Here is a 25,600-nt window from a genome sequence, read left to right on the forward strand (position 1 = left end):
AGATAGATAGATAGATAGATAGATAGATAGATAGATAGATAGATAGATAGATAGATAGATAGATAGATAGATAGATAGATAGATAGATAGATAGAACAACAAACTGTGTAAAATTAAGATAAAATAGAATAAACATTTATGTGGAGAAATTCATGTGTAGCAGCAGCACATAAAGTTAATATTTTATGTATTCTCTATTCTGTCTTATCCTATACTATCTATTCTATAATTGTAAACTTTAATTTAAAACTTCATAGAGTCCAAATGTGTTAATTTCATCTGATTGGATGTGATTTGGAAGGGAACAGTCTTATATAAAGTCTTACACACAACAGTGGATATCAGAACAGAAGCCGAGCTACAAAGTCCCAGCCGTTGTCTGTAGACATCTGAGACAGATTTGTCCTTTCACACAAGAATACAGACAACTCCTTGTGTTAGTTTATTTTTTTATTACTTTTTAAAAATAGCCTGTTTTTTGCGTAGAATTTCAATAAAAAAATAAATTGAAAACATTTTAGAATAAGGTTTATTTATATATATAGAAGACTAGTTTTCTTGGCAGAAAGACTCACTGTAGGGCTGTTGGATGAGATTATGAAACACTGGACCTTTTTGTACAGGTGTGGAAATGGACCTCTGCTCCTTTTAATGAGTGCAAAGACACCCAGACTGAGTGGGAAGTAAGATTACAAAAATCAAACCAGAACCATTTCTATCTCATTTACTGCAACTCTATGACTTAACTCTCTTATTCACTCTTATTCTTATTATCACATGTAATTTTGAAAAATTCATCCTTCTCAGTGGCACATCTCTTGGATTATGAATGCAATATTTCTATTCTGCTGCACAGTATTTTAGGTTACAATCTTTCTCAGTACATAGTTACTATCATTGTTGTTATTGTTAATCTTATTTTTGATCTATTTTAAAATTTTTTTTGAGCTTTTATCAGTGTCTTCAGAATGAGAAATAATTTTACATAACTTCTGGTTCTGAAGACATTAATAAATACATATCTGATATATTCTTTCTCTCTGGAAATTAGCAAATATAAACAATTTTAGTAATTATAGCTGACCTAAAACAAGATAATTAGATCTAATTCAACTTCATGCTTTACATGTTTGAATATATCTGTTTCTGAGAATTTTGTTTTATTAGTAGTTTGTATTTATCATAGTAGTTAGCTTGGGAATTTAAAACTAATCTTAGGCGAGGAGTGACATAATTTTCAGTTTTAAGTTCTGACTTCTGATCCAATTCTTCAATTCAAAAATACTTTATTTATCCCAAAGGAAAATTAAATGTTGTTGCAACTCTTTCATTCAAATATCTTCAGTGATTTTTCATGGTGGGCAGGAAGGATCTCCAGTAACAGTCAGTCTTGCAACAAATCTGCAGAGACCTCTGACTGAGGACAGTTCATGTAAGACAGGTAATTTTCTAGCAGAGACGATATTCACAATATGTCCTTGATGACACCATCAGTTGTTGGTAGACACTGCTAATCCACTTCATTTGCATTTGTTACTCCTCTTTCTTTTGTGGTGTATGGTCAGTGATTGGATTTGTGCCAGTGATGATTAGTGGAAGAAATTATTTGAACTACAAAGAAACACTGGCACCCGGTAAATTTGAAGAATTGCGTCTGCTGCTAACAGTTGCTACACGTTAAATCTTATACAGTTATACAGCATAATCAATTAAGATTTAATGCTTTGTCAACTGCATAATAATAACACCATGTGAAAGGAATAATACAAGTAATTACTGTTAGATTTACCACTTCAGAATGTCACAAATAAAAAAAAAATAATATTTTTGCCCTTTTTAAGCATAAAAGTAGAATACTGATGCTTGGTTTTAAAATCATTGGCCTGATTTAAACGGTATGGAGACTCCACATTTGAGATTTTTAGGCGGCGCTAACTTATGCTGGTGTTTAAATGATGCTGACCCTGTATTGATCGAGGTTTGTAAGTTTTTTCAAAAGAACCAATGACTGAAGAGTAAAACTCATGATTTTAACTTTCTGAAGCTGATAGGACCGTCCTCTGTGATGAAAAGATAATTCTCCATCATGATTGGCTAAACCTTTCTGACGTATCACGTAACCAACCTTATCATTGGTCAGTGGCAGTAGGTTAAACCGTAGAACGTATTTTTGTTCCTGTGTCAACGTATAGAAGAAGAAAAGAAAAACAATAACGTCCGAGGCAGGCTTAAGTTTTCATCAGAGACATTTATTATAAAAAAATTATAGAAAAACTTCTTTACATCTGACACAAGCCATACATTCGTCGTCCTTCTCGAAGATGGTAAGATTGATGACCGAGTCTATTGCTAACAGCTAGCTGCTAGCTTGAGCCGACATTTACTCGTCGAAGGTTCTCCTGAATATTTCATTTTTTTGTTGAAATGTGTGCTTTAATAATAAGATAACTTTTTCATTTAGTCAAATCAATAGGGGGATTTACAAAGAACCTGGTAGTTTTCTAGCTGTTAAGACTTGATACTAACTGTCCTAAGCTAGGGTTTGCAATGCTAACCGTTTCCTATAATTAACTTTCTCTATGAGATGCTCAATAAAATACTTTACAGACAACTTACGTTTAATGCTGAATTATAATGTGTTTTTCTTAAAAGGTAAGAGCCAAATAAACAGATAAAGCCATTTTAATCTTTTGAAAAAACTTTGTCTTTACCGCTAGCACAAGAGATTCAAAACTATATCCAAGATTAGTGAAAATACATTGAGGTGTAAAACAGATTCTGTAGTCAAACTAAATTAACTAAAGAGTACTTAAGGAAAAAGAGTGTAATAAAATGCTGCTGATCGTTTATTTCATGCCAGATTGAAATAAATTATAACTTGAAAAAGACGGTCTTTTTCAAGTGAACTGTCAATGGAAATACGTCTCAAGTAGGAAAGACTGTGGCAAAATCGGTATTTTTGAGAATAATTTGTGTTAAGACCAGTGGTTTTAATAAAAATGTTTTTGCTTCTTAGGACTAAATGCTATGTACTTAAAATTTGTAAGCTCTAAGGAACAAAATGTTAGATCTTCTCTCATGTTAGAGACAGAAGTCATAACATTGGCTTTTGCTTGTGTTATCTAATGGACATTTAACTACATATGCAAATCAATTTATCTATAAATCAAAAATGGTCCAGTTTGTTTAGCTGATTGGTATGCTAAAAAAAATAAAAAAAATTTAAATCTAAAACTTCATCAATCAAACTTCATCAATATTCAATATTTTTTAAATTTCAGTTTAGTAAAAATAGATTAGGGTCAGAGCCATATGTTGTAATGATTTCATATTTCCTTAATTTTCAGTTTGATTTTGAACTTGAACATTTCTGAATCTGCTGCACATTCCCAAGGTTGTTTTTTTACTCCAGAGTAGAAAAAAGTAAAAATCACAATTTAAATAATAATAATAATTTCTAATCTAAACAATATGATGTTGCCTGGCCCTACCACTTGCCCGGCAAGGTTGTAAGTTCTTTAGGGATTTTAAAAATGTATTTACTTGCTTTCTAATGGGCTTACCTTATTACACAACTTCTTGTTTGCTAAAGGTTTAATAATCTTTCTCTTCAGAACTCTAATGTAGAGAATTTGCCCCCCCACGTTCTGCGGCTGGTCTACAAAGAAGTTTCCGCTTTGGCTGCAGACCCCCCAGAGGGCATCAAGATCTATCCCAGCGAAGAAGACATAACTGAACTTCACACGTCTATTGAAGGACCAGGTAAAGTTTGGAGTGTAACCTCTTCATAGAAATAGGAATTTTCTGTTTGCATTTATTTGTTAAATTCTTTGAAATTCTTCCCTTCCCTTTTTAAGGTAGCCATAATCTTATTCATTGTGTATCATACATCAGCTTTGATAATGGCTCATAGAAACATGCAATTAACTACAAAGTAGGAAAAAAATAACATTAGAATTTTTTATTGTAATTGTGTAATGTCTCAATCTTATAGTTTCAAAAGGGAATTTATTATTGTTAACTTATGTGCATTACAAGACATGAGAAAAAGTCCCTCCGTAACCATAGTGAAACAAAAACGTAAAGCACAGAAATGACAGTGCTTTAGAAAAGTATTCATACTCATTCAACTTTTTCAAAATATGTGCCAAAAAATTCAACATATTCGATTCAAAATCCAGCCCAGGAACTATGTAAATACAGTCTACCTATGACTGATTTAATGTCAGCATTAATTCAGCTGTTCAGCAAAAGCCTTCAAAATTCTGTTGGAGAACAAAAGGCGTCATGAAGACGAGGAAACACACAGACATGCCAGGGAAATGGTTATGATTCTTTTTAGATCTTGTTCAATCAGTAATTGCAGAACTGGAAAATATGGGATATAGTATTATTTATGGGTAAAGTAACTTGGTAGCAAAAAAACCTAGCACTGCACTGATTTTTTATTTTTCCCCTCGCAAACATTCTGTGCAACAAAGCATTGTGATGACGTTAGTGCAACACACACAAAATAATACTACCATTTCTCTGCTCCTATTTTTATCATGTAAGTACTTAATTGGTGTTGTCTGAGTCAGATTAAACAGATGAACGACAGTCAGTGGCCTCCATGTTATCTCTGTGCGTTTATTTTCTTTTCCCCTGTTCCTTTGAACCAAGAGGAGGCAGATCAGATGTTTCTCTCCTTCACGCATCACTCTGTTTTTAAGTCTGTGATGCAGAAAGTGGTATCTGAACCTACAAGATTATAGGTATTTATTATTTGTGATTGATATTTTTTTTCCCCTCAGCTGCAGCTTTGTGAGCCTATTTGTTTTTGTTTTTTTTGGAGGGTAAAACATTTGTACAGAGTGGGTTTGACACAGTAATGAGATACACGCGCATGTGATGAATTCTTTATACTCTGGCAGAGGGGACACCATTTGCCGGCGGCATTTTCCGAATGCGACTGGTCCTCGGGAAGGACTTCCCTGCTGTTCCACCTAAGGGGTATTTCCTGACCAAGATTTTTCACCCAAACGTGGGTCACAAGGGAGAGATCTGTGTCAATGTGCTGAAGAGGGACTGGAAGGCAGAGCTCGGCCTCCGACACGTCTTACTTGTAAGGTTTACTTTTAGATTTTTTTTTTTTTTTAAACCTGAGATAAATTTACAGTGACATGACAAAATAGTAAAAAAAAAAAAAAAAAAGCAAGGTTGAATTTACATCCATCGCTGTCATGATTTTTAAAAACTTATCGTGTGAACAAGCTTTTTCGTGTGTGACTCTTTAATTTCTTATTTAATGAAAACACGGCTATTGTGAAATTGCTTTTTTTCAACATTAGAAAAAGGACAAAGATCTCGCACACTTTTGTAACGGAAACACATCTACAACATAATTCTAAAACTTTTGCTTGCTTTGTCCCCCCCAAAAAAAAGACCATCAAGTGTCTTCTCATCCATCCAAACCCTGAGTCGGCGCTAAACGAAGAGGCTGGCCGCCTGCTGTTAGAGGATTATGCTGAGTACGAGTCCCGCGCCCGTCTCCTCACAGAAATCCACGCCATGGGGGGGCCGGGCGGGACCTCCGGGGCTCCTCAGGACCCTAACGACGGCCCACAGCCAAAGAAGCACGCAGGTGACCCCATGAAGAGAGCGGGACCCAGCGTGGCAGCAGTACCAGCAGCTCTGGGTAATGGAGCTAACGGAGCCAGTACCACCAGCAGCAATAGCAACAGTAGTAGTAATACCAATAATGTAGCAGGGAAAAAGAAAGCAGATAAAAAGCGAGCTCTGAGGCGACTTTAATACCTCGGCAAAATTTCTGTACGTATGAATGCGAGCGTGAGTGTAAATATAAATATTGAATTGTGTTGACAGAATTTTTTTTTGTTGCTTTTTTTCCTTTTTTTTTTCTGACTCTTACTAGACTGTCCCTGTTGTACCTCTCTGTTTTGCCTCCAGTTTGTTTTATCCTCTACAGGTTTGTTAATTACTTCCATACCTGAAGACACTGAGAAGCTTCTGGATACAGATTTTCAGCAGAATAATTCCAGTTGTCTGTATTCTTCCTTTAAGCCAGTCTGAAGGAACTACATCACTAAAATATGGCATTTAAAGTCTATTATTGACACATAATTCCTATTGTTTTGGACGTTATCAGGTATTTTTAAAGTGTTTCTTGCTGCTGTGGTGGTACCGTGTACTGCACAGCCCGCCTTGTTATCGAGTCTGAACTAGGACGAAGTTTTCAAATTGCGTTCAAGGGATTTTTATGAAAAATTTGCTGAAAAAAAGAAAAAAAAGTACACAGGTTCACTATCGGGATAGAAACGATGCTAGTGCGCAGAGATGAATTTTTGTAACCTGTATTTTTCATATCATGGTCTACATGTGATAACGGTATGGAAGAATTAACACTGGATTATAGGAAATCTGTCGTTTTCTTTTGTTTCTAAGAAAGAAAAATAATATTTTCACTGTCCAGTATTTTCAAATCTTTGACATGTCTGCACTCGGCTGTGTTGTGGTTGTGCGTGAAGATGTAGAGCAGTCACCGTAAGGGAGCAGGGTAAGCTGGTAACTTTTATAAAAACATGCAAAACAAACGACAAAAAAAAAAATCAGCTTGATTTACATCCGGTGAAGCATAGCTAGCATCTGCTACCTACTCTTTCCCACTACTGAAACTTCTGTAGTTTCCCTTCAGAAACTAGAGAAGGGATCCATTGTTGGCTCAACTTTCCTCCTCAATCACAGCACTGGCAGCGTTTCTTAGGCAGATTTTGTGCCGTTCTAAATGCATGCGAGGTCCACAGATCCGGAGGAAATGCTCTGATAAGACGCCTGTGAAACTCCGGCTATGGGATCAGCTGACGGCTGGATATTTTGTGTCCATTTTAAATTATTTGAAATAATAAAACATTGAAATATGACAAGTAAAATTAAATCGAGTCATATTTGCTGTATTTATTTTGTTTTGATGTAAAACAACTGAGTGTGTTAAGGTTTTAAAAAGTTACAGATGACTTTTTCATGTGCCACTAAGCAACAGTCCAGATAGTTTTCCCCCTAGCTCAGGTAAGGGACTTCTGCATCGTTTGTAGCCTGTTTTGCATTCAACTGTGCATTATAGTTCTTAATGTGCCGACTCCGACTTGATTCCTAAATCTACAAATTCCTCTCAAGACTGTGGTTATTTGTTGCAGATGGATATTTTCCTTCCACTCAACTTTCTTTGAATATGCTTGGATACAGCATAACTGGGATGTGACACTCAGAGTTTCCAATATTTATCCTTTTTATAGTATTTCTGATACACTGAATGTTTCCATTATCAGTAAAACTTATGAATCAAAATTGCAATAAAGTTTAACTTTATGAAACGAGTGACAAAAATATAGAGCTTTTTATATTTTGATTTTTTTTAAAAAATACTTTCTTTATCCCAAAGGGAAATGAAATAAATTATGAGATGTATCTGTACCATGAGGATTAAGCTTAGCTGGTTCGACATGCTTCTAGTAACGAGTCCAATTTTATCTTGTGATAATTGCCCACCATACAGGTCCAGTCCTCCTATAAGCAATATGTGTAAGTGATATTTTCACTGTCTGGCAATATAAATTGGCGCTCTGTTTTTGTTTAGAGTGGTCTCCTGCTCTGATGGAATACTCATTATGAGGAAAAGACTAATTGCATCCACCCCTGCAAACTAGCCGGTGAAAGTGCACCCGGCAGAGCGTCATTGGACCATAATTGCGGGCTCCACCGGCCTCTGCCTCAGACATGCAGCAGCCCACCCACCTGTGTAGAAATAGCAGCCTGCCATGCAGGTAATTATCAGGCCCTTCTTAGCCACCTGGGGCTCCACATAACCCCCGTATACATCCCCCTGAGCTCCGTTTTTTGAAAGTGCTTACCTCGTCCACCAGCTGGTATCCACCTCCTTTGGATCCTCATGGATAAACCCGGGGGGCCCCACACCTTTTATTTCAGGAATTATTCTAATCAAGAGTGATACTGTAGGCTGGGTAATCCATTTGTTTTAGTATCATGACTCATCCAGTAAGCCTGATGCAAATTATTAGTGAACATGCTATTTTTTTTTCTTTCTTGTAGCTATATAGATATATATTTTTAAAGATATTTTCATTCATCTTTCTCAGGATCTGATGATGGCGAAGTCAGTTTCACCCACTGCCATTTCCGACCAGTCTTCCCGTTTACTGGTTTTCCAGGCTCTCCCGTCCCACACTGAAAGCAACGTGAACTGTCGGTGTGGAGCTCAGAGTCTAATTGACAGTTTCGTTCACGCTCCAGTGTTAAAGCTTTTGCGCCAGTCCTCTCCCCGCACCTCACCCGTTTTCATCGCTTTCATAATTGCCACCAACATAATGACACAGTTGCTGTGGCAACCGTGCCTCTGTGTCTCTTTTCTTCCTCTCCGCTGTGCGCGCACACACGCAAAGCAATAGAAAATAACACGCAAACACAATCTCTGGATCTAGATTTTTTTATTTATTTTTTTTACTTTTTTTTAACCCCCCCTCCCCACTCGCTGAAGTGCGTCTGATCTGTTTTATTTTTCTTTACCAAAAAAAAATAAAGATTTAAAAGAATAAAAATAATAATAATAAAAGTTTTAAAGCGAATGTATTTTTCATGTCATAATGTAGGGTCACGCAGTTCAGTAGGAGCTAATTAAATGGAGATGAACGCCACCAGTTGAATGAGCCTGCATGCTGACCGTCAGCATCCAGCAGCCTGGAGTCGGGTCTCATCGGCGTTTAGCCTGACGGACCAATCAGAGCGCTCCGCCACTGACGGACCTCCGTGAGGCCAGGCGCAGTTAGTTAGGCACCGACACCAGAGGAACCAGCGTCAGTCAGTCAGCTCCAGGTTCAGAAAGTTAAATTCACACTTTTGCGCGTTTTTTTTCTCTCTCCTTGGACAGTAATTCTGAAATTTCCACTGCGGGGTTTAGATGAACTGTCACATGTTTGAGAACATCTGAGAACATCTCGGTGGGTTTTTTTTTTTTTTATCCCCCTCTTCTTTTCTTGTCTACCTCTGGATTATCAGCAAGCCTGCTGGAGAGGAAAGAAAACTGAGATCGGAAGAGCTTTTGGAACAAATAATAATAATAATAATAATCAAGTCAAATAAAACAAGTGGCATATCTAGCAGCAGCGGTTCAATCTGTCCTCATCATCTTCTGCCACGATAACAGGCTGCCATCAGAGGAGCGCGGAGATGTACAGTGCGCAGGCTCTCCACAGCATCAAACCCCAGAGCAGCGCACAGGTAAGACACGACATTATGCACCTTTTATTACTGCAACATCACTTCACGATTAACATCTTTAAAAACGACTTGGTACTTTCTGTGTCATTGTATGTGGACGAAAATGTGAGTTTGTGCGCGTCTGTTAGGCTGACAAAAAATAAAATAATAAAAAAAAATTATACAAACAAGAAAAAGCATTTAGATAAAGGCTGCGCCACACCGTCACATTTTCACGTTTGCTTTTATTCCACGGGCGTTTTTTGTTATTGTGTAGCATTTGAGCGCATTAATCGACAGCACTGCGGCGTTATGAACATATTAAAAACCATTCATAAGACGCACACACACGCACGCACACACCGGCACGGATACACCCCCGCACTTTTAGCCTGTGCTGAATACATGCAAGTCATGTCCGTGCAAGTTGCAACTTATTAACCTAATGAAGGATGGAGAGCTGTCTGAGGAGCGGGGTGTCCAGTTCAATCGCCTGGTGATGCACAGGCGTTGCGCAGCACGTATTCACTGATAAAGAGTCCCTCATCCGCGGCTGTCACTGTAATTAAACGTCTCTCAGATGCACAGTGATTGTGTTCAGGATGTTTTCACCCACTGACATCACAGTGCGCTCTCTGTGAGAATGAGGAGGGGGGGAGCGGAGGGGGGGAAGTGGCCATTTTGTTTCATTCCCAACAAACACCTGTTGAGAATATTGTATACTAAGACGTGCAAACGCTCTCTCCCGCAGTGGAAATGATGGAGCCCCGTTTGCTGTGTTGCAATTTAAAGGTGGAATGTTTTTGCAACTGTTGTAGCTGTGCAAACTCAGTGGAGGAGGAAGAGTATAGTGGGATGGAAGGGGGGGGGGGGCATCTTCAAGGCTGTGAATGTATGTGCACCCTACAACCTTTGGCTCCCATCTACTGCAGCACCCAGAGGAAGGCTTGAGTCACTTCACTGAAAAATAGCACAGCGAAAGACTCGAGGAGGTGCATTCAGATTGATCAGATTAAGTTTGAGAAAGAAACATCTGTGCAGCTGCAATTGCACATTTTCTTTTGAACGTCTGGTCTGACGTAAGTGGAGTCGATGTGATCATGACATGGGTATCATCTTGTCGAGAAAGAGATGGGTAGATGTGACTTTGGAGTCTGATTTTTATTTATTTATTTATTTATTTATTTATTTTTACTAATAGGTGTAGATTGGATTCTGCCTCCTTTCCCCCACCTTTCAATTCCTCCTTCACTCACACACAGACAGAGCTGCATTGCTATTCTGAGAGAGTTAGCTGCCTCAGCCCACGCACAGAATCTGAGAAAGAGAGAGAAAGGCAGAACGAGGTAGAAAGAAGGGAAGGAGGGAGCAGGAAGAATAAAAAGAGAGGCAGAGAATACATGGAGGTTTACAGAACGCCGACTGTATCCTTCACATGCAGTTTCGGGTTCAAACCCCTTTGATTGTTCGAACAGGAGCCGATGTGCGGTCCTGATCACCACTCTCCTCCTTCTTGCGTGTGGCATGGACTTGCATTAACAGATCTGTTTGGTGGTGCTGTTTGTGTGATGTGCCGTGTTGTATTGGTAAGTGCTGGGAGAAATGTACTTGATTCTGTGCCACCCACACACCGCCCTCCCACTCATGGTCGTCTCTGCATCTATACCTCTGGCTCTTCCCGCTCGCCACAATCTCTTTGCTCGTTTAAATCCCTACCCTGCATTTATCCTTCTGCACTCTTTTCCATCACCGGCTTTTTCAGGAGATTCAGTGTTCCGTCCTGCAAACCAAACAAGCACACTAATACGCAATCCGCACTCTCCCACTATTCACGCCAACATGTGCATCGCCCCAAAAATTAACTCAAGGGTTGACGAAGGTGTACAGGTCAGGAATTACGAGGTTGTGGCCCTCTGGGCAAACTGTACTTTCAGTCAACTACCCACACAAGTTTCTTTAATGCCTGCAAATCACAGTGGATTGATAGTTAGGCTCTCTGCTTTTTATTGCTAAAATGTTTTCATGCATACCAAAGTACCAATCCCAAATGTTAAAGTTGCAATTTGAGGCCTATATGTGGCAGTTTGACCAATGTTACTGAACTGAAAACAAAGCGTAACGTGCCCTTAAAACTAATGGTTCAGATTTGTTTTAATGGTCAAGAACAGCTTCCTTACCTGCAGCAAAAAGACATCAAGTTGCGATGTGTTTGTCAAAATGTGAAGAAATCCTCAGAGGTGGATTTACCAATATGAAACAACTCAAGCTGAAAATGTTTAATTCACTAAAGACTGTTTATAAGTTTTTGTTTTCTCAGTTGAACAACATCTGTAGACTGGTAAAAACGAACACCTTGTTCTATGCTATTTGCTTTGTACAAAGGGTCTGAACTCTATTCAAATAGGATCGCTTGTTGGAAGGGTAAACTCTGTTGAAGCTCTACATTTTACCCAGTCGTTAGCCTTGCCACGGCCCAGGCTAACATTTGGCCGTGATTCATAATGCGCTAGTTCAATGCTATGAAGCTTACCAGAAATTGCATGTGCTGCAAACAACCATCCTCCACCGTGAACAGGGAAGTACTGAGCTGAACAAGACAGCTATTAATGCAAATTCAGTATTTTGAAACATGACCAACATGGTTTGAATGGCTTTGTTCACTTCCTCCGCTGCCATTGCTGAAACTACAGGCAGACTATGGTTCTAAAACAGAGCAGAAAAACGTTATCGTTCACAGCTTCTCCTTCTGTCTGCTGATTCGCCAGGTTGAAATTCTGCTAGAGAAATGCCCTTTAATGGGAGAAAGCCCAGAAGGAGTAGGAGCCATAGAATTGGTTTTGTGTGACTGTAATTATGTACTCGATATCTAAAAATGTATTTTGACTAGACACAATTGCATTTCGACTATCCTGAATTGTAATTTAAGATAATATGCATTTACACTCTGACTAGTAAGAATAATAATTCAAAATATCTTCAATATTATGTCAAAACGCTTTGCCATAAGGCTTCAGCATCTGTGTGACTATGTGAAACTTCCTCAGCAGAAACTACTGGGTTTATCATTCCTATACATCTTCATCATTGTAAGTGTAATTGTGAGGCAAATTTTCTATGTTTCGGATCTCACATTCCCTATTAGTGGGTAAAAATTCAACAGTTAGTGAATTCTGCTTCACAATAATAGGAAGGTAACAGCGTTCCAGTTAAGAAGCTGGAATTTCAACATGGCGACACATATAAACATTGTTTGGAATAGCTCTTTCAAACATCAATGTGAATCTTACTTTCCATAAGCAAACACCACTTTTAATTTGTTCAGTTTAGAGTTGCGGGCACTTTATGTCACACTGGTTTTAGATGCACGCATCTTACCACTGTTGATGCCAGGAGCGGCCATATTGAAACGTGAAGTCCACTTTACAAGTTGTAACTGGGAATAATCAAAGTTGCTCCCTGTTTCCCAGTGGGAAATCTGACTTTAGAGGACGTTCCAGTTGATTTTTACGACGGAGAAGTCAGAATTTTCCAGTTCTGAGAACAACTGGAATGGAGGATAAGAGTGGATTGATAGCAGCTGATGGTGGATTGGTGCAGCCAGCACAGATTTAGCGTGGCTATTCGGCCAGTGCCCTGCTGAAAACAATCTCGTTGACAGCTCCTTTGGCATAGTGTTGTATTCCACAGATTACCTGTATATTATCGCTGCAGTGAGGATTTATACAACCATCACCATCAACCTACCAACTTGTTTGGCTTATAAATCAGCATCAAAAATATGCTGAAGTGTTGAAATTTAATATCCACTAATGTAGTGTTTATATTTTGATTCATATCTCCATTTAAATCGCTAAAATTAAATTAAATCTTCAAGAACCAGTAGGTGGCGGTAATGCAAATCTAATCTTTCTTGCTAACCGCCAATAAAAATAATCGAGAAGAAGAAGAAGCTCAGCATAACTTTACTGTAGTAACACAGATGTATTTGGCTAAAGAAATGTAAGGGGAAAGATTCATGGTATCTTATTAAAGTGCAGGTGTTTAAACTCTGCTGATATAACTTTGACTCATATAGATTAAATGATTTTCATCTTGAGTGGCTTTAATTTGTTTAAATTAGCTAAAATGATGAGTCCATCTGACTAGTTGTTAGCCTACCACCTCTCTGATTTATTTGGTAGGACATCTTTCAACTCCAGATAATAACTTTAAAATCGGATGTATTCTTTTAAAACTTACTGTTAACTTGAACTTGTTTGACTATGTCTAACCCGAGGTTCAGATTACATATGGGGCTGTGATGTCCTTGTTTTCAAAAAGATAAAAATCCAGGAAATTAAAACATGTCTGTCACGTGAGTTTGCTCTTCCTAAGCAACAACGTTTGCAAGACACCTGTTAATTTTTTGTTCTGTTACATGTTGCAGATCTGATTGTCGACTTGTTAACCTGGAGAGTGTTTTGGCCATCAAGCTTTTTAAAGACAACAAGAAGAGAAACACCCACCCCCCCTCCTCCCCCCCGGAATAATAGTCAGTGGACGAACTGCTGCTTTGTGGGACTCTTTATTTCACAACCAAACCCTCCTAAGAAGGTTAGAGGAGCATGTAAGTGAAACAAGTGGAGCCCTAGGTGATTTCAGCATTCTGTCTCCCCCATCTGTGCCTACATTCTCTGCTACAGATAGGGACGTTTTGATAATTACATATAATTATAATTTCTGTGGGAGACAGATCTGCCTCTGTCTATTATTGCCAACACCTCCAGTACAATAACTTCACACATTTACATATCTCTCAACAAAAGTGATATTCTCTGAACCCCCTGGAGATAAATCAGGAATAATTCTGCTCCGACTGACATGTCACATGCAAAAGCAATGTGCCATTCATCTCATATCTATTTAAGGATACAGCTGAGTGACAAGGGCGACTTTTTTTTTCCATAAAAATCTGCCTGAAAGCCATGGCATTTAGCTCTTGTTGCTGCACGTTTTAAAAAAGGCCGACAGTCATTCTTCTGCTTCATGTGTGCTCGTAATTTTTTCCGCCTTCTAGCACATAAGCAGAGCCTTCCTCATTATCACCCACAGTCCAGTCACAGTAACGGCTTGTGCCAGGCGAGCACTGACCAAACTGATCCCGATGGAGTCCTCCGAAATGAGTCTGCATTAATGGGCAATATTGATCCACATTGTTTGACGGGCATAAAATCCCCAAATCTGTTAGAGCATTATTCTCATACATTTCTTCCGATAGTAGTATCTGCCTACAAATTAATTAAGTGTTGAATGTAGAAAGTGCCAGACTGAACTAGTTAGCGGGAGATGAATAGAACAGACAAAACACTCCCTGTGAACCATTTCTCAAGTGCCAGAGTCAGCAGACGAATGTACAGGAGTGTCTTGTTTTATTGAATCAATTTGGTACTCATAAAGGACTATTGGGGCCAGGAATTGAAACCGTATCCAACAGGGTATTTTTAAGAGAGATGAGAATAAAGCTATTATGCTTTCGGGGTCCTTCATAAGACGCAATAAAAACAATTTTATTATCATTACCATTAAATACTAACACACACACATGCGCTCATAAACTGACGGAAGGAGGCTTTTTCTTTTAAAAATGATATTATTTAGTAATCCTGAATGAAATCCGTGATACATCTTTGATATCCAGAAGGCTGTACATTAAATTCTTCACATGGCGTTTTAGTGGGTTAAGCTGGAAAAGCGGATAAAGCTTTGTAACTACATTGACTCAACAACAGAAAATAGGTGTCTTAGTCATGTAAAAATGACGCCCACCACCTATCTCAGAGTCCTCGCCGTCTCCCTGCTCTCCCTCTTCGCTGCCCCTCTTACCAGCGCGGTGGAGCCCTCTTCGTCCCCTCCTCCTCAGCATGTAGACCGCTCAGGGAGGCCGTTCACCGAGCAGCCGGACGCCGATTCCAGCTCCTCTTTCCTGCTCCTTGCCATCCAGGCTAATGCCAGGCCAGCCGCTCTCCGAAGCAAACCCAAAGCCCCCGAGGAGCCTCCAGACACCTCAGAGGGAGTTCTGGAACCGCTTCCCAAGCCCCTGGCCCAGGTGACGTTTCCAAAGAACGCGACCTCTTCAGAGGGTCTAGGGGACCATTTTGGGGCAGCCCACTTCCCACCTCGCATCATGGATGGATGGACAGATGTTTGTTGGGGTTACTACGATGTGATGGGACACTTTGACAATCCTTTCAACTGCTCCAAGGACTCCTACATCTACTGCTGCGGAACATGCCACTACCGCTTCTGCTGTCCAGACCAAAGCCGCAAGCTGGTGCAGGACCTCTGTACAAACTACAACTCTCCAGACTGGGCCAAGCCTCAGACAGAGGCCATGATGATACCAGAGGAGGTGGGTCCCGACCCGGACTACGATCCGCTGAAGCAGCAGAGCCACAACACGGGATTTGTCATCGGTGGCGTTGTTGTGTTCATGGTGGCCGTCGCTGTGGGTATCAAGGTGTGTTTCAACAAGGTCCAACAGGAGGCCAACCAGAGAGACCTGAATATGCCCAGGTAAGGCTTCCACATCCTCACATTTCATCACTTTAGCTGAAAACATGTCTTCAGGTCGTGTAGAATAACGCTGTTAAATTATCACACAACACATAGTTGACCTTGTTTATGTAGCTTCAGTGAAACTCCTGGCTACTATGAGATTCTCAGTAAGTAAAAAATCAGCATGGATTCATAGCATTGGGGTATTTTTTAAGAAACATTTTAAAGAAAAATGTATAACACAATTTATTTATTTAAAATGGAAACTACCAATTATTCCTACTGCTACAAAAATATTATAACATATTGATCATGATGATGATCAATATCATGATCAGTATGATATTGATCATATTGATCAATATCAATATGATATCATGTCAATATATCATATATCATATTGATATGATATATCATATCATATCACATCAACACATTATCTTGCGTTTCTTTCAAAAAATGTTTAGGAGGAACAGTATGATGGTTTTGTGCATGATGTATTCAATTGTAAATTGAATCTATAGTCTAGGAATATTATATGGAATATTTCTAGGGTTTAATTAAGCCTGTCAAATTTTGGTGATTAATAATTTTTCAAGGGCAGTTTTGTTTACAGAGAGATCATACTCCATTTTATTTGTGGTTTCTGTTGTGTGTGTTTTTATTCCTGTTTTATTTGTTGGTTTTGGTTGTCGTGTTTTATTTTGGATACTTCAAAATATCTTCCAGTTCCAGTAGTAAGAGCTTTTTACAAAATTAAAAATGATTGGTTTTTGAGAGGGAAACATTAATTGAAAATAGTCTAAAAACTATGTTTTTTTTTATCTCAATAATTACTGGGGCAATTTATCACCCAGCAAAATTTGGTGATCCAGATGGTAAACGCAGGGAGCATGATGATGACTGAGTGATTAAAAATGGGGGTTAATTACAAATAAGACTGTCATGTCTCATGTGTTCCCAATATGCAACCTAGGGCTGGACAATATGGCTGAAAAACATATCGCGACATAAGAGTTTCATATTAGTCGATGTAAATAATTATTATTGAGTTGTTTTTTGTTTAAAATGTCTGAAATTCTGCCAAACTGGTAATGCGACATTTACTGCTTTGTCAACAGTTTTCATTTTACGCCTTTGGTTTTCTTTTTTTTTAGCAGCTATGAGGCCTGGTGGTGGAACCTTGAACTGTTGCTAGGTAACCGAAGAATGAGCGAGTTGCTAGGTAACCAAAGAGAGAGTTAGTTGATACCAGTAACTTTGCTTAGCTTGCCAGGTTGAGCAGTCAAACAAAGCCTTTCCTCTGCCTACATTCCCCATAATGCTGTGCGGTTCTGGATCAGAGTTTAGTGAATATTCTACAAATTGAATACTGAACATTCTATCAAACGTAATAATCTATTGATATTGATCATGTGCTACCACAATATATATGTTATTGATTTATTGTCCAGCCCTAAAGCAGCTGTAGCCTAAAACCAGTCAGGATACTTGTTTGTGTCTTTTTTTAAAGAGGTTGTTGTAAACGGCACTGGATGACGATCGCTGTTGAGCTACATCGAGTGTTTGTTTGTCTCTTAGGTGTATTACGAGCGCTGTTGCTGCAGGTCATTTTGAAATGTACTGCAAAAGCTCTTGTCTCTTCATCAAACTGACATTATTTTCCTGCCTACAATTAATTACATCAAAAATCATTAAAACTACTCTCTGGCGATTTGAATGCTGAATTATTGTCAGTGTGAAGAGCACAGCTGCTGATCTGTGGCCGATCACCCCCCGTCTCTTGTTTTCCGCCAGAGCCCTGGTTGACATGTTGCGACACCAGTCCAGTCCGGTCCAGCAGGACGAAAGAAACAACAGCGTGGCTCTGACGGTAGCAGATGGACAGGGGACACTGGGAAGAGCTCCGAAAAACCTCTACGCCCCGGGAGTGCCCAGCAAGGACAACAGATGTGAGGGCTTCTTGCAGAATTAGAGAGTGCTTTTGTAACAGCATCTTTCATATGCAGAGGGGGCTCATCTGTGTACTTTTCTCCCCTGCGCCCCACCACTGAGATTTCTCCATGATTAGATAGGACACAAAAATCCCCTGTGGTGTTGTGCTTAAGAATGATTGCAGAAACGGCTTATTCTGACTTAAAAACTGCTAAATGAACATGCATCGGGAGGTTTTTGTGTGCGGGCCTCATTGTTTTTTGCTAAACCGCCATTCATTTTCAAACTGCCTGACATCCATTTTGTGAGCTGATTACCTTATTTTTCTCTGACTTACAGTGGGCAATCTGCAGCACAATTTCATCCACTCATCAGGCTCCAGCCCCAAACACACTGCGACTATCGGTAAGGCAGCTGCTCACATCACGGCTTCCATGTAAATCGCATGCAATCACCCAGATTCTTCATTTGCTTCATTCACCTACATTTTAAGCTCAGATGTAGGCTCATTCAGCCGAACAATAATAATGATTATCACAGCTCCAGTTGCTTGCGTCGGCGCTGAAAGCGAGTTGGAAACCGGTCTCCCGTTTTCCCAGTGAATGTTGGAGGATTCGCACCCTGCGAAAACGCAGCGCGCTCGCATCCAGAGGAGCAAATCTCATTTAACACGCAGTCGTTTTCTCCCTGTGGTTTTTGCAGAGCGCACCCCTCGGATGAACAATGCTCAGCTGGCAGCTGGAGGCACCCTGCTTTCCAGTAAACACAACAACACCAAGTCCCAGCCGTCCTTCCACCACTCCCTGCACAACCTGGCCCAGCTGCCGCCCTCCTATGAAAGTGCCACCAAGCCCGAGCTCAACAGATACTCCTCACTCAAACGCCTCGGTGGGTGCTGCCTTCTCCCACAAATGAGACGCCTTCTTTGCCCGCCTTACACGGCTGCTCCTGCAGATGTTTCATAACCCCTTCAGCGTGGCGACGCTGTTGGAGTGGAATACATCGTTGTATGGTCTCGTTTTTCCAGTGGAGCAAAAGTATTTGCACCCGCTGACCTTTTCTACGTTAGGTCACATTACAACCAATCGAGCGATCAAATTTTTGGTTTTTGAAGGTTTAATTTTTTTGGAAAACGTGGATTATTTTTCCACTAATGATGTCAGAGTGATGTCAGCACGCCCAGGGTCGCCATGTTGCTTAAAATGTTACAAGAATACAGTCGTAAAATTAGAAGGAACTAGCGGTTTTATGAGAACTACACGAAAAATAGCAAAAATTGAATAAAATTAGGAATGTTGAGCATCTTGTGAAGTTATTCTTCGGTACAGGTTTTACAGATATTACTTACTACTTGACAGAAAGACTTTTAACACATCAGCATCAAATTATTATCAGTGGCTGGATTTGTGCAACAATCATTCAAACAACTGTGTGTATTTCAAGGAAGGGGCTGCTCAAACTGAGATTCTCATGTCATATCTTGATAACTTTTTTGAACCTTTATCTTCATTAGACATTTTTTTCTCATAATTTTAAGATGTTTTTTTTTTGTTGTTGCTAAAGTTACTACTACTATAACTATTTTCTTGCAATAAAACAAATTCTCATAGCCTAATACTCTGCTGTACAACTCAACAGAAGGTATTGTTGTAATTGCTTTGTAGAAACAACTGTGCAGTTGCAGCTGCAAGTCGTATTTGTTTATTTCTACCAGTTTTGCACATCTAGAGCCTCAAAGGTTCGCCTAATTTGCTTTTCAGGGTTATATTGAGGTCGTCTGCCAGCATGAATTTTTTTATTTTACCAAGAACTCTCGACATGATTTAGGTCTGACTTTGGACTGAATGATTTTAATGTGAGATTATTTACCAAGTCTGTTTCCCTCTTAACATGATGGATTGATTAGTGCTTTGTGAGACGTTCAAAGCTTGTAATATTGTTTGATAATCGTAGCTCTACTTTAAATGCCTCAATAATGCTATCGCTGAGCTTTCTGCTGTGGTCATTTATCTTCTTCAGTGGTAACTTTTAATATGGGTTTTATTGGCAGTTGTTCAATAAAACCCTGCCAAACGCAGGTGGTCAAGCCCGACATGCAAATTTTAAAATTATTTATTATATTGAAAGGTTTTCTATTGCTTTATGCGTGATAAAGAGAAGTGGGCGTCCCCTTGTGTTCAGGAGGCATCCCTTTCTTGCTGCTGAGAATAGGGACACTAGCTTACACACTTTGTGCAGCACTGCACTGCGTTTTATCCCCACTTAGAATCTCGTTTTCTCATTTTGTTTGGTTGGGAAGATGGGAGAAGGAACTAATTGCCAAGTGAGAACCTCCACTGGACTTTATGACACTGCTTGCTCGCTAATCTTCTCTAAGAAACCCCTAAGATAAGCACAGTCTTCAATAAAATCAAGCAAATTACACAAAGGTTGACTAATTACTGTTAACTTATGCAATTAATCTAAAAAGTTTAACTTGTTAATATTATATAATGCAGATTAATTGTAACAATAGGGTTACTCAGTTCACAGCAGCGCTGCCTGGTGCTGTGTTCAGCAACGCAGTCTGAAATGGGAAGGAAAAGATGAACGAGGCGAGTCAGGCTGGTATACTCAGCGCTTTAAAAAACACTGCGATGTGTGTTTGACATAAAACCAAAGTTTTATAGCCGACTTGCACACCTTTACCACTTCAAGGCTGAATTATTGCAATTCCTTGCTGTTTTAAATTTCAAATAAGATTCGACAAAAGCTGCAGGAATTCAAAATAGTGCATAGTTAGCATTTCTAAATTACGTTTGAAACCAAATGACTTATTTTAAACCTTCCTAAATATTAAAACTTGGAAAAACTGACATGTTTGGTGATAATAAAAGATTTTCTTTTTGAAAATGTTACATTTCAAGCTTGAAATGTGCCAGTATAGTACAGTGCCAGTACAGTACAGTACTGGCACTGTACTGTAGTACAGGCACTGTGATTAATCACAGTGCCAGAGTGTGACTAATCTGATAAAATGTCTTAATCGATTGACAAGACTACTAAATACCAATTGCTTTTATTAATTTGTATTGTTTTTTCTGCACTCCACTATCATGTCTGCTTTGTTTTGGCCTATCACATAAAATCCTAATCAAATGTGCTGAAGATAGTTGTTGTAATATGACAAAATATGGAAAAGTTAAAGAGGTGTGAATATTTTTTGAGGCAATGTAAATAATTCAGATTAGGGCTGAAACAATTGGATTAATTGTGATGAATCGACTCTTGAAATAATCCAATTTAGAAATTGATGAATTGTTAACTGTTGTATAGATACTCATAAATGACTAGTTGCTGAAAGAACAACATTCTTAGAATAATAAATAAGCCAAATGTGTACAAAAAAATACATACAGTTTGTATTTCAGATAAAATAAAAATCTCTTTTGTAAATATGTTCTACCCAGAACTCCTCAAGTGGCAAAGTTTTAGCCTCACCTGGTTCAAATTCTGTAAAAGAAATCAACAAAAAAACAAAATGTTTTATTTGCACTTGTTGATATCCAATTATTTACCAGTTAATCCAAAAAATCGTGAACAGGTGTATTGATGGTAAGACAAGGAGCGAGGGATGAGATTTTAACGTTGACAATTGTAGTGTTTTTATGTGTAGACTTATCCTGTGGTACAAATGATTAATTCACATCTTCATCTTTCAACGTATTTTTAAAATTGTATAAAAAAGGCTTAAGTGGTTCAGTAAAAAATCTGCAGAATGTGACTTTTTGAAATCAGATTAATTGTGAGAATAATCGTTATTTGCAGCCCTAATTCGGAGACTTATTTTTTTGGCTTTCAGAGAAAGGACTTGATGAGTACTCGTCTGGTTACTGCACCACCAAGCGCCGACCCCACACGGCTCAGCCGGCCCTCCAGTCCTCCCAGCACCACCTCCACTGGGGTGGAGACTACACCCTCAGTGGGAGAGGAACCCTCCCCAGACACGCCATCCGTCCCTGGATCCCGCCGCCCCCCTCTGGCATGCCTGCCTCTCCCACACCCAATCCTTACCCTCTGGACCCTCCTGAGCCCCAGTACAATCCTAACTACGACACTCTGTCCAAGCCAAGGAAAGTGAAGTCCAGCGATCAGCTGCTTAACATGGGCGACGTCCCCGGCAACACCGGGACGCTGTCTCGGATGTCCAAGAACCAGCAACACCAGTACCACAAAGCCATGGCGGCCTCCAACAAGAACACCAACATGCAAACCCTGACCAGGAAGACGAAGGACAGGCAGGAGATTCAGGACAGGCAGGAGAGGATGCTCATGTCCCCGGACCACCTGGAGGACAGGATGGGGGTCAGCGGGATGGGAGTGGTGGACCCCTACGCCCACACGGGAACCGGCATCGTCCCCACGCTGCCGCGGCAGCAGAAGGCCCAGTCCCAGCAGAACGTGTGCGCCACGCCTTCCCTCGACCGGCACCACATGATCAAGATGAACTCTCACCCCACGTCTGGCCGGGAGCAGGAGAGGAGCACGGGCATGACTAGTCACGTGAGCGGGGGCGTGGGCTGGTCGGGGGAGGTGCCCGGAGCCGGGGTCGTCATGGGAACGGGAACGCTGGGGGGCCACAGCGCCAGGAGGATGGCTTTCGCAGCGAAAAGGCAGAACACCATCGAGCAGCTACATTTCATACCAGGAGGAGGAGGAGGCGGCGCCGGTGGCGGCGGGGGGTCTGCAGGAAGCGCAGGAGGAAGTCAGGGGATCAGGACGGGGAGTAAGAACGAGGTGACGGTGTAAGGTAAAAATCCCTTAGACGCAGGGGAACAGATCACCCTTCTGCATTTAACTATTAGACACAACTACAAATAAACCTAGAAGTATTCAGTAGTAACAGTAATGTGTTTAGGCTATTCAAATTAGTTTTCTCTTTAATCAGATTAGCTTGAATATGACTACCTATAAAACTAAAAGTCTAGGTGGGGACACCTTTGTGATAGCCTACATCAGCCATATTTTCTAACCGATTTTTGCCATATCGCCATATACAGCAGTGCCATTACTCGTAGAAGGACTGGTGAAACAAAACCAATAGAGGAGTAGTTCATGATTTAGTTTTTCTATATCTATATATAAATATATACATATAAACATATACACACACATATATATATATGTTTTTAAGAAGTACTCAGGAGCCATATTAGATGTAAAGAATGAGACATTAAAAACTAGGTTTAAGGAAGCAGAGGACTTCAGAGGAGAGAGCCAGCTGCCTGGACTGATGTCGACGTGTTAGGCTGAGGAAACCAGATCAGTGTCAAAGACCATTGTGCCTGCATGGTGAAACATTTTGGATATTTTACATTCTGCAGAACAAAACCTCATCCTGACACAAGGAGACTGAACTGCGCTTTTTGCTTCCTAATTTGGTGGACAAGGCTGTTTTCCAGCAGGACTCCTCGCCTGAATTTCAAACCGAGGACGGACCCAAAATTAACAATCCGACACCTGGGTTGCCTAATTTTTCCACGTGACCTTAGATTTTAAATCATCAGAGGAACGCAAACTCTGATCACAGCAACGCTACAAGGAAGCCGATATTCAAAAACGGAGGGCTGGGGGGGGCTCGAAGTTTTCCCCTGATGTTTCCATTCACGGATCAGGCCCCACCAAATAATACCGAGCCATCTGTTTTAATATTACCCAAAACAAAAAAGCATGTGTTCAGTTTACCTCCAGAGAGGCGACTTGCTGTGTAATACATTTTGCATACAAAGAGCACAAAGAGGTTGCACTTACACAACTGTCCTTCAAAGCCATCTTTTTGGAGATACAAAGGAAGTATCAATCCTGGAAGCTGGTCTGACAATCACCACTTAGTTATTACCACAAATGATACAAGCCAGTGATGTTTTGTACAGTCAAAGGATTGTCTTCGGAGCGAGCCAGCGAGAAAAACATCCTCAGAGTCTGGAGTGGGGGTGAGAGACTTGGACGGTTGGGAAGCCCTTCACATCTTCAAGACAAGGAACTTGCTGTATCATAATGCACTTCAGCCAGTATGAGTTAGAAAAAGAAATATATAAAAAAGTAGAAAAAAAATCATCAATAACAACGCTTATCAATACTAAGGGCTATCCTATCCTATATACTGTAGTATGTGATATTTGTGGTCCATATAAAATGCTCTCTCTTTCTATCGATTTTGTGTTGATATCGTCATGATGTATCAAGTATCAATGTGTACGAACAAAAAAAAAAAAACTACAAAAAAATAAAACAAGAGCAATTTAAGCACAGTTCCAAGAGAAACACAGAGACAAAACTTTGCACAAACCAAGTCCCCTGATATTTGCACCAGACACGAGCACGCTCCGTGTCGTGTCCTCAAGGTTTACATTCTGCACGAGCGCGGCCGATGAGAGCGCGACTCATCTATGGAAAGAGGGTACTGCATTGAGAGAGGGTTTATTTTTGTTCCTTATTTTTTATTTCTGTTCTTATCGAGCGAAAATCAGAGGCGCGGGTGACGGAAGGGAACGTTTCGGCTGGAGGATAAAACGAGGCGAAACGCCGAAGAGCAGAAACACACGACTCCATTTGGACAATCTTCCTATACACAGTGCTAAATGTAGTTGTTATAAATTTGATGGAGTGTTATTATTAATAATTATTATAACTGTTATGGTTATTATTAACAATTATCTTATGATATGTGATGTTCTTTTACTTGGTGGGATTTTAAGTGTTTATTGTTTTTAGATGACTTTACATTTTCATGACTAGTTGTTTTATTATTTTTATTTTTATTTATTTTTTCCTGGTCATCAAGATTTTGAGAAGTCTCCAAACCTCGATGCATGCCAGCTCCATTTCATTGAGAGGCATTGACAACAAAAGCATGCCTGGCATTTCTAAAGGGTCATCAATGCTTCGAATGGCCAACCCTCCAGCTGTATGTTCCGTGCCTAGACATCAGCCTTATGACTTCTTTGTCTCAAGTGATTACTTAAGGTTTCCACTCGGGTACAAAAAAAAAAACACGTTTCGAAAAATTCTGCAGCCTTCTTAGCTGGACGTGCATCGAGAGAGTTTCGAACAAGTCTCTTCTGCAGCAGCCTGACCGGCTAACTTATGGCGGGCTGCGCACGCAAAACCCTACGATGCCGTAATGTTTGTATGTTCAGATGAATGTTGATTACAGAGGAGCTAGAGGTCTAGACGGAAACTCGAAAGCGTTGAAGTGCAGTGTCTTTTTTCAGGGAAATAGGACAGACAACGTAGAAGTTGTATTCAATTTTTTTAAAAATAGAGCCACAAAAAGGTCTGTAGCAAAGTCTGTAATAACTCACAAGCCATATCCATTTAATACTCATCACAGTTTTTATAAATGGTTAATCTAATTTGTGGAAGTATTGTATTTTGTATAGCTAGTACAATCAGAATATTTTGAGTGATCTCTTCAACATTAATTTGAGGATACAAAAAAAAACAACCTTACGTGTTAGTATTTAATGAACTGTACAGTGCCAAACTCATAACATTTTGTTGTCTTTTTATTCTCATAGCATCCTCCTATATAGGGGTTATTTCTTTTTATCATAAAGGAGAAGTAATTCGCAAGCAGGTACACTGAGAAGCTTGTTTTATTTGGAGAGAAATTAATGAATATGGTGTGCATTTTTACCATGATGAATTCATTTGGAAGGGAAGATGCATAAAAGCCACCTGAAGCGGACCGGGAGAGTGTTCAGTAAAGGAAATTTATGGATTTATTTTCATGCTGATAGATTTAAATACAAAACCCTTTTTGTTATTGTTGAATGCATTGATTCCCTTGGATACGACAGTGACAAAGAATTTGTATAAT

General features: G+C 39.8%; 2 protein-coding genes across 2 annotated transcripts; both read left to right on the forward strand.

The window, feature by feature from the left end:
• Positions 1 to 2,145: 2,145 nt before the first annotated feature.
• Positions 2,146 to 6,281, forward strand: ube2s (ubiquitin-conjugating enzyme E2S). The gene is made up of 4 exons (XM_008431558.2): positions 2,146 to 2,324; positions 3,615 to 3,762; positions 4,914 to 5,104; positions 5,425 to 6,281. The coding sequence occupies exons 1-4, from the start codon at positions 2,322 to 2,324 to the stop codon at positions 5,791 to 5,793; spliced, it is 711 nt and encodes a 236-aa protein (XP_008429780.1). The 5' UTR covers positions 2,146 to 2,321; the 3' UTR covers positions 5,794 to 6,281.
• A 2,517-nt stretch (positions 6,282 to 8,798) lies between these two features.
• Positions 8,799 to 25,222, forward strand: shisa7a (shisa family member 7a). Its single transcript, XM_008431557.2, has 6 exons — positions 8,799 to 9,291; positions 13,697 to 15,822; positions 17,602 to 17,756; positions 18,079 to 18,144; positions 18,442 to 18,627; positions 21,581 to 25,222. The coding sequence occupies exons 2-6, from the start codon at positions 15,065 to 15,067 to the stop codon at positions 22,525 to 22,527; spliced, it is 2,112 nt and encodes a 703-aa protein (XP_008429779.1). The 5' UTR covers positions 8,799 to 9,291; positions 13,697 to 15,064; the 3' UTR covers positions 22,528 to 25,222.
• The last annotated feature ends 378 nt before the right edge of the window (positions 25,223 to 25,600 follow it).

Source organism: Poecilia reticulata, linkage group LG16 (genome assembly GCF_000633615.1).
Source record: "Poecilia reticulata strain Guanapo linkage group LG16, Guppy_female_1.0+MT, whole genome shotgun sequence".
Taxonomy (NCBI): Eukaryota; Metazoa; Chordata; class Actinopteri; order Cyprinodontiformes; family Poeciliidae; genus Poecilia; species Poecilia reticulata.